Source organism: Penaeus vannamei, chromosome 27 (genome assembly GCF_042767895.1).
Source record: "Penaeus vannamei isolate JL-2024 chromosome 27, ASM4276789v1, whole genome shotgun sequence".
NCBI classification, from domain to species: domain Eukaryota; kingdom Metazoa; phylum Arthropoda; class Malacostraca; order Decapoda; family Penaeidae; genus Penaeus; species Penaeus vannamei.
The window spans coordinates 23344589-23354588 of record NC_091575.1 but is presented as its reverse complement, the minus strand read 5'-3'; the positions used below and the strand labels follow the sequence as shown (position 1 = coordinate 23354588).

The 10000-nt window shown below is 43.5% G+C and overlaps 1 protein-coding gene across 1 annotated transcript in view; it reads left to right on the top strand.

The window, feature by feature from the left end:
• LOC113824565 (pneumococcal serine-rich repeat protein) overlaps positions 1-10000 on the top strand; it is a 31508-nt gene that overhangs the window by 16244 nt on the left and 5264 nt on the right. The window contains exons 2-4 of the mRNA XM_070141015.1: positions 4707-4793; positions 4960-8559; positions 9099-9275. Of these exons, the coding sequence (XP_069997116.1) occupies positions 4707-4793; positions 4960-8559; positions 9099-9275 (3864 nt within the window). The remainder of the gene's footprint in view (positions 1-4706; positions 4794-4959; positions 8560-9098; positions 9276-10000) is intronic.

Sequence of the window (10000 nt, the reverse complement as noted above, 5' to 3'; positions counted from 1 at the left end):
GTTGCATATTGAGAGGAGATCATCCCAATTGCTGATTCATGAGCGACTAACATAAAATCTTAATGGATTAAAAACTCCGACCGCGCGACAAAAGCATATTCGCCGCGCTGGACCGAGAGTGATGTGAAAATGATTATATATGCAAATGAGCGTTTCTTACACTCGTGACCAGGATCTTGCACGCTCACTTCCGTCCTGTGAAAGTTGCAAGGAGGCTGACCTCGCCACTGCATTCCTACCCCCTCTCCCCCCTCACCCCTACTCCGTGTGCTGTACGTATATGAAACAAGGAACAGGGAGAGGGGGTCAATTGAGAACAGGGAGGGAAGAGGAGGACGGGAGGGAGAGGTGGAAAGAGAGAGAGAGAGAGAATGCGAGAGCGAGCGAGCGAGGTAGATAGATAGATAGATAGATAGATAGAGAGAGAGAATGCGAGAGCGAGCGAGCGAGAGTGAGAGAGAAGGAGGGAGGAGAGAGAGCGAGAGAGAGAGCGAGAGAGAGAGAGAGAGAGAGAGAGAGAGAGAGAGAGAGAGAGAGAGAGAGAGAGAGAGAGAGAGAGAGAGAGAGAGAGAGAGAGGAGAGAGAGAGAGAGAAGAGAAGGATAGTAAGGGGATAGACTGATAGATAGAGTTAGACAGATTATTTATACAAATGGACATAAGAAAGAGAGAGAGAGAGAGCGAAAGAGAAAGAGAAAGAGAAAAAGAAAGAGAGAGAGAAAGAGAAAGAGAGAAAGAGAAGAAAAGAAAGAAAGGGAGATGTCCTCTTGTTAATAAAAGTTTCCCAGAAATGACACTTCAGCTAATTTGCTTTTTCCAGACTCCGTTCCCTTCAAAGTCCATGTTAATATTTCAGTGATATCACCAGGAGGAGTCGAGTCACTATTACTACACAGATCTCGGAAAATAGAACGCAGTTTACTTAAGCGAGAAAGAGGAAAGAGAAGGTTAGGGTGGCACCTCGAAACGGCCACGCACATACACACGCACACGCGCGCTCGTGTGTGTGTGATTAAGCATATATATATATATATATATATATATATATATATATATATATATATATATATATATATATATAGAGAGAGAGAGAGAGAGAGAGAGAGAGAGAGAGAGAGAGAGAGAGTTAAGGACATAATTTATTTAGATTACATACTGGATCTCATGCTGGGCACCAACCCCTAAATAAGAGTTGTTTTGCGGTGAAGCTCAGATCTGCATTAAAAGTTTTATGGCAATATATTCATGCTGTGTTACATATGAAAATACCGTGTCCCTCTTCCTCTCTTCTTATTCAGGAGCCTTCAATGATGATAATATATTAGGCTGAATTAAAAGCTTTCACTTTAATAACACCTGTGAAGGAAAAAAAATGTCTCTTGCATGACTAACACGCCCACCCTGAACCTAGAACCCAGCTAATACGAAAGAAAAGTATTTGAACAAGATTCCTGACTTTTTTTTTGCTTCGACTTAATTCACTCGCGAATAATGTTGGTCCGCTTGTCTCCAGCCACTCCGAGTGTCAGCCTGTCCGTTGTGATTCTTTTAATCTGTGATTTATAGATGTTCCTTAACGTAAAGAACCAAGTCGAGAAATGTTAATGATGTTGCTTGGATGAGGAGGTGACAGTGGTCATTTAAGCGAGAGATTGATTCAAGTCCCTTCAAGAGGTGTTGTCGCATTTTCCTTCGTCGCGAGTGGATGGGCGAGATGGGAGTCCCTCGAGGGATGACGACGTGGAAGGATGTGTGTCACTGTCACCGAAGGGTAGAGTGACTTCATCTCTTTTACTTCAATCTCGGGCGTAAAAAAGAGAAAGCCCGGAGGTCGCCGCGGTCGAATAAAGTTTAAAGATACATGAAGCAATCCTGCCAGATCGATATGCCCCTCTCGCCGGCTCGCTCATTGGCTCTTAGGGGGGCGCGTGTACTCAAGGAACACGATGGAAGTGCACATATATATTTACATATGTATCTAGAGGGAATTCTCATTTACATGCACACACACACACACATGCGCATACACACACATACGCACACACACACACACACACACACACACACACACACACACACATATACATATGTATTATATTAATACATACATACATACATACATACATACATACATACATATATATATATATATATATATATATATATATATATATATATATACATATGTATTATATTAATACATACTTACATACATACATACATACATATATATATATATATATATATATATATATATATATATATATATATATATATATATATATATATATATGTATGTATATGTGCACACACACACACACACACACACACACATACACACACACACACACACACACACACACACACACACACACATACACCTATATATATATATATATATATATATATATATATATATATATATATATATATATATATATATATATATATATACATATATATATATATATATATATATATATATATATATATATATGTATATATATATATATATATATATGTATATATATACATATGTATTATATCAATACATACATACATACATATATATATATATATATATATATATATATATATATATATATATATATATATATACATATATATATATATATATGTATATATATAATTCATATATGTATATGTGCACACACGCACACACACACACACACACACGCGCGTGAGTATATGGAACACTGGGGAGACGCATACCATATATATAAATCCAAACATGTTCATGCGTCTATATATTTAAGTAATGTACAAGTTTGCTCCTTTTTTATCAATATATATATGTGTGTGTGTGTGCAGTTCTTCGCTGAAAAAACATGACTAAATATTTTTATCTTTTATACCTGGACCTCTTTTTTTTCTTTGTGTGTGTTTCTAGTTCCCCCACTCATTTCCATAATAGGGACTCTATTAGTATGTTCGTACACCTATAATCCAGTCTTCACCATTTAGCGCTCTCTGTATTCAAAAAGACAAATCCCATGCGGAGTTCTACCTTTCGCTTTAATCCTATCATTTGCCTCCGCAAAAAAAAGGAAAAAAAGAAAGAAAAGAAGAGAGAGAGAGAGAGAGAGAGAGAGAGAGAGAGAGAGAGAGAGAGAGAGAGAGAGAGAGAGAGAGAGAGAGAGAGAGAGAGAGAGAGAGAGAGAGAAGCAAGGTATTGTTGGTGTTCTCATGCTTACATAAAGAATCCTTTGGTCATAACAGGAGAGGCAACTTCGGCAAGTTCATATTCCCGCCTACACGAGCGTAGTTGTCGTTTCGCCAATAGATGGCACCACATACCCATATCCATTGTTGCCTTTATTGCTTCTCGGGCACGTGACCAAGATTCCTTTCCGCGGTTGCCAGATTACATGAACCCGGTTGCGAGTTATCTGCCTCTTTTATTTTTCTTCGGTTTCTTTATGTTTTAAGGAAAGACGATAGAAGTGTCTTCGTTTGCTTAATATAAAGATTTGCTTCTTTAATCCTGTATGCTTTTTAATGTATCAATTGAAAGACACGTTGAAGGAATGTGAAGCATTATCATTATTACTATTATTATTATTATTATTGCTTTGTACAACTCGCCGATCAAACCAAGCGACTGGAGGAGATATTATAAGCCATTAAGGAACCGAAGTTTCTTCTTTCTTTGCACTATGTATATGTTTTTGAGCTTTCTTCTCCTCTCCTGTTTATTTTCGTTACATAATACTCATGTTACCAACGTAATACTAGGGGTAGATCATATTCACAAGAACCGCATATTGTCGTTAATATCCCTCCTGGCCATATCATTAATCTTCCCAAGGAGACACGCATACCAACAGACGCTGCTGCTGGGGAACGGTAGACTGAGCTTTGCCATACACTATAATTATTATTTTCCTTCTCGTAAGAACGCGGGGCTTCATATTTCCCCTGATGATTATTTTTATTTACAGAATTTTATATACGTACACGGATGCATTTCTTTTTTTTTTTTTTTTGGACATTCGTTGAGCGCTTCTTTGGAGATTCTCATATTTCTTGATGGTTCCCCTTCAGCTGGTAACTATATCGAGAATCGGAAGTACCTGGCTTCGTGTCGAGCGTTTTTTTATGAGGAATTATAATTTGAGGAAATTTACTAGCGATTAAAGTAAAAAAAAAAAAAAAAAAAAAAATCTTTGAGCCTTTAGGAACAATTTTACATGCACATACATATACACAAGTAGGCCTACATATACGTTTTACGATATATTACAGGAAAGTCAACTATTCCATTGCCATTCACTAATACACTCAATCCATAAAGGCATTGATAATTGATGGTCATCTCCTTCATGTATGCGTCGTGCATTACCGTACTTGAGTGGATAATAACACTATACCGTACTGTACTGTCGTTGCCAAAGGAAAAGTGTGAAATTGTGTGGGAAAAGATGGAATGGAAAGGAAGAGGTAAAGGAGGAAATAACTAAATGAGATGGGATAGGAAAAAAACAATAACAAAAGAAAGACGGAGAGCCTTGCGGCCACAACGTATCTTACTCATTTAGCTTCATGTAACCCGCATAATCATCTATCCTAAATTTGCTTGCAGATAAGAAGGTCATGAATATTAAATGTTTTACCCAACAAATGAAAAAAAAAAAAAAAGCTATGAACCTGTAATCACAAGAGTTTAACTTTTCTTTCACTTTTTAGGTCCTGGTGGTGGTGAGCCTGGCTACATGCCTCTTGGGGGCTAAACTACCATATTCAGCCTCATCTGAGGAAGACAGGACCACTCAGGTAGGTCTTTCTGTTGATCGGTTTGGCACACAAAATAGTCATAGTTACAACAGGTCAGGAATGGTACCCTTCATGAAACTATGGTCTATTAATACATAAATAATGCAAGAATCTACCTTACCCTAAGAGATAATGCTGACTGTTGTTTCCTTCTCTTCAACTTTAGGTCTTGAGTCGTACTGTCTCCGTGAAGACCCCTGAGAGGAAATCCAGTGTTATCTCGCACTTCCTACCTGCCGATCACAGATATGAAGCTACGGGATCTGTCAACATTAACAAAAGCCCTTCATCGCCTAGAGCTCCCATCCCTGCCGCTGTTAGTGCACCAGCTGCCCAAGTTCCAGCCGCTCCAGCACGCAAAAGCCCAGCATCCATTGCACGCACTGTGAGTGTAAAAACTCCTGAGAGAAAATCAAGTGTCATCTCTCACTTCACTCCTGCTGACCACCGTTACGAAGCCACTGGAAGCGTAGTGATTAACACAGGCTCTTCTGCCCCAGCGAGATCACTACCTGCACCAGTGTCTGTGCCAGCTGCACCACGTGTTGTTGCTTCTCCTCCACCAGCCCCTGCCGCACCTTCTCCCTCGCCAGCTGCTAAGCTATCTTTATCCCGTACTGTTTCTGTCAAGACTCCTGAGAGAAAATCAAGTGTCATCTCTCACTTCACACCTGCTGACCACCGTTATGAAGCCACTGGATCTGTTGTCATCAATCAGTCTTCTGGATCATCAAGAAAGACTTCCTCTGCTGCTCGTGTCCAGAAGGTAGCAGCACCTGCTCCTGCTCCAGCCCCAGTTCGGCCTGCTCCCGCTCCTGCCCCTGCACGTGCTGCTCCTGCTACAAGTTCAGGCTCAAAACTTGCTCTTAGCCGCACTGTGTCTGTCAAGACTCCTGAGAGAAAATCAAGTGTCATCTCTCACTTCACACCTGCTGATCACCGTTATGAAGCCACTGGATCTGTTGTCATCAATCAGTCATCTGGATCATCACAAGCTGCTCGTGTCCAGAAGGTAGCAGCACCTGCTCCTGCTCGAGTTGCCCCAGCACCTGCTCCTGCTCCTGCTCGTGCTGCTCCAGCTCCTGCTCCTGCAAGGGCTGCCTCATCTGGAGCTTCTGCCTCTAAGCTCGCTCTTACCCGCACTGTTTCTGTCAAAACTCCAGAACGACAATCCAGTGTCATCTCTCACTTCACACCTGCAGACCACCGCTATGAAGCCACTGGATCTGTTGTCATCAATCAGTCATCTGGATCATCAAGAAAGACTTCCTCTGCTGCTCGAGTGCAGAAGGTATCAGTACCTGTGCCGGCTCCAGCTCCAGTTCGGGCTGCTCCTGCTCCTGCCCCTGCCCCAGCACGTGTTGCCCCTGTAACAAGTTCAGGATCTAAGCTTGCTCTTAGCCGCACTGTATCAGTTAAAACTCCTGAAAGAAAATCAAGTGTCATCTCTCACTTCACACCTGCTGATCACCGTTATGAAGCCACTGGATCTGTTGTCATCAATCAGTCATCTGGATCATCACAAGCTGCTCGTGTCCAGAAGGTAGCAGCACCTGCTCCTGCTCGAGTTGCCCCAGCACCTGCTCCTGCTCGTGCTGCTCCAGCTCCTGCTCCTGCAAGGTCTGTCTCATCTGGAGCTTCTGCCTCTAAGCTCGCTCTTACTCGCACTGTTTCTGTCAAAACTCCAGAACGACAATCCAGTGTCATCTCTCACTTCACACCTGCAGATCACCGCTATGAAGCCACTGGATCTGTTGTCATCAATCAGTCATCTGGATCATCAAGAAAGACTTCCTCTGCTGCTCGAGTGCAGAAGGTATCAGTACCTGTGCCGGCTCCAGCTCCAGTTCGGGCTGCTCCCGCTCCTGCCCCTGCCCCAGCACGTGTTGCCCCTGTAACAAGTTCAGGATCTAAGCTTGCTCTTAGCCGCACTGTGTCTGTTAAGACTCCTGAGAGAAAATCAAGTGTCATCTCTCACTTCACACCTGCTGACCACCGCTATGAAGCCACTGGATCCGTTGTCATCAATCAATCATCTGGATCATCACAAGCTGCTCGTGTCCAGAAGGTAGCAGCACCCGCTCCTGCTCCAGTTGCCCCAGCACCTGCTCCTGCTCGTGCTGCTCCAGCTCCTGCTCCTGCAAGGGCTGCCTCATCTGGAGCTTCTGCCTCAAAGCTCGCTCTTACCCGCACTGTTTCTGTCAAAACTCCAGAACGACAATCCAGTGTCATCTCTCACTTCACACCTGCAGACCACCGCTATGAAGCCACTGGATCCGTTGTCATCAATCAGTCTTCTGGATCATCAAGAAAGACTTCCTCTGCTGCTCGTGTCCAGAAGGTAGCAGCACCCGCTCCTGCTCCAGTTGCTCCAGCACCTGCTCCTGCTGCTCCTGCTCCCGCTCCTGCAAGGGCTGTCTCATCTGGAGCTTCGGCCTCTAAGCTCGCTCTTACTCGCACCATCTCTGTTAAGACTCCAGAACGACAATCCAGTGTCATCTCTCATTTCTTACCTGCAGACCACCGCTATGAAGCCACTGGATCTGTTGTCATCAATCAGTCATCTGGATCATCAAGAAAGACTTCCTCTGCTGCTCGTGTCCAGAAGGTAGCTGCACCTGCCCCTGCTCGAGTTGCCCCAGCACCTGCTCCTGCTCGTGCTGCTCCAGCTCCTGCTCCTGCAAGGGCTGTCTCATCTGGAGCTTCTGCCTCTAAGCTCTCTCTCACTCGCACTGTATCTGTCAAAACACCTGAGAGAAAATCTGGTGTTATTTCTCATTTCACACCTGCAGACCACCGTTATGAAGCCACTGGATCAGTTGTCATTAACCAGGCTTCTGGTTCCTCACAGACAGTAAAGACTTCCTCTGCCTCAGCTGCTCGTGCTCAACAGGAAGCAGCAGCTGCTCGTGCTCAGCAGGAAGCAGCAGCTGCTCGTGCTCAGCAGGAAGCAGCAGCTGCTCGTGCTCAGCAGGAAGCAGCAGCTGCTCGTGCTCAGCAGGAAGCAGCAGCTGCTCGTGCTCAACAGGAAGCAGCAGCTGCTCGTGCTCAGCAGGAAGCAGCAGCTGCTCGTGCTCAGCAGGAAGCAGCAGCTGCTCGTGCTCAACAGGCAGCAGCAGCTGCTCGTGCTCAACAGGCAGCAGCAGCAGCTTCACTGTCTCGCACTGTCTCTGTCAAGACACCTGAAAGAGAATCTAGTGTCATCTCTCATTTCACGCCTGAAGATCATCGTTATGAAGCCACAGGTTCAGTTGTCATTAACCAGGGTTCTGTAGGATCCTCACGAAAAACCTCAGGTGCCTCATTTAGCAGTCAAGGTGCATCGTCAGGGAGCTCTAGTGCTTCTGGGCAATCATCATCTCGTGGTACACAGTCTTCAAGTTCTAGGAAGCAGGCATCCTCCGGGACTTCAAGTGGATCGGTATCCTCTTCCAGTGGCAGTAGACTAGCATCCTCTTCTAGTGGAAGTGGACTGGCATCCTCTTCTAGTGGTAGTGGATTTTCGTCTTCAGCTAGTGCCAGTGGGTTTGCTTCCCAGTCCTCTTCCAGATTTGCTTCATCCTCAGCTTCATCCTCTTCAGCTGCCTCATCCTCTGGTTCGTCCTCAGCAGGATCTCGCTCATACTCATACCGACTTGCAGAGCCCTTTCGAGGTGGAAGCTCCTTCTCATCGGCTGACTTGATGGAAGAAATGTTGGCTTTCCGGGCTGAAGCAGCCAAGTCTGGTGTGGCTTACCCTGAGTTTAGAGATACCGGCGATGGCAGCGTACGTATCTTTTTCAATTATTAGAGTACTAAAACTGGCTTGGTTTGGGTTTCATAGAGAATGTGACAGTACAGAACAATGCCCACTAACATTGTACTTATCCAGGTATCACAAAGATTATTAATCATGTCAGTTTTATCATACTTATTTTACCCCTCATTTGATCATAATTGTTGTAACAAGGAAACCGTCAAATTTATAGACTAGACGAAGTAAGAGTGGGACATCAGAATTAACCTAAACTTGTATATTTGTACATTTATAAATAAAACCATACACAGATATCTATTGAAGATACATGGTAATGGGTCTAATCAATACAGTGATAAAAACCGCTTAACTGGATTACTTTTGAGGGTTTCAGAGTATGGACAGCAAATAACTTCCTTTTTGTTGTGTCTAATGACTCCATTGTTTCGAGTAACTTACTGCGGATTTATAAGCGAACCACGTCTAAGCGTCACCACAGTGATCGAACTCTCTAATATTACTTTCCTTTGTCAACGTCGATAGCTGCTATAATCTGCCTGTGTCCCCAGGGCTCTGACCCCTACGCCTTCAACGTCCGAGTGGAAGACCACGAGAATACGAATTACCAGAGTCGAGATGAATGGGTTGGGGAAGACGGCATAACCCGCGGCTGGTATACCGTGCTGATGCCCGATGCCTTCTTCTATAACTACTCCTACATTGCCCACCCCGTTAAAGGTTACCAGGTACACCTCAAGGAGAGCAGCTGTCTCCATCCATTCATGTCTTTCTCTGTGCATCTTTCATCATAGTCTTATCTACTTAGTTAATACAAATCATTGTAAACAGTAAATTGTGCATACTGCTATCTTCAAAGGCATGTCAGCAAAGTGACCGGAGGGACTACAAATATGTGATTAAACACTTCCTGTGTATTATTGCGTACTGTAGTATTAGAAAAATATTACACGGCAATGAATGATATCTATATATCTTGGGGGGGGGGGGGCGATACGAATGATAAGCATATTTAGAGTTGGAATTTAATCGAAAGTTAAAGAGAAACAAAAAAATATACGAAAACATCTGCTTTATCTTTCTTTGTGTTTTTAGGATGAACTTTAGTTTGTGTTTAGGGTATTCATGTATTATAAGAAATATAGATATCATTCCTAAATGCAAGCCCTTGTGTGAGTTGTAGTGTAGTTGCAATTTTTGCTTGTGGGTTAAATTAATACGGTACACCCTCTCTCTTTCTCTCTCTCTCTCTCTCTCTCTCTCTCTCTCTCTCTCTCTCTCTCTCTCCCTCTCTCTCTCTCTCTCTCTCTGTCTCTCTCTCTCACTCACTTTCTCTCTCTCTCTCTCTCTCTCTCTCTCTCTCTCTCTCTCTCTCTCTCTCTCTCTCTCTCTCTCTCTCTCTCTCTCTCTCTCTCTCTCTCTCTCTCTCACTCACTCACTCTCTCACTTTCTC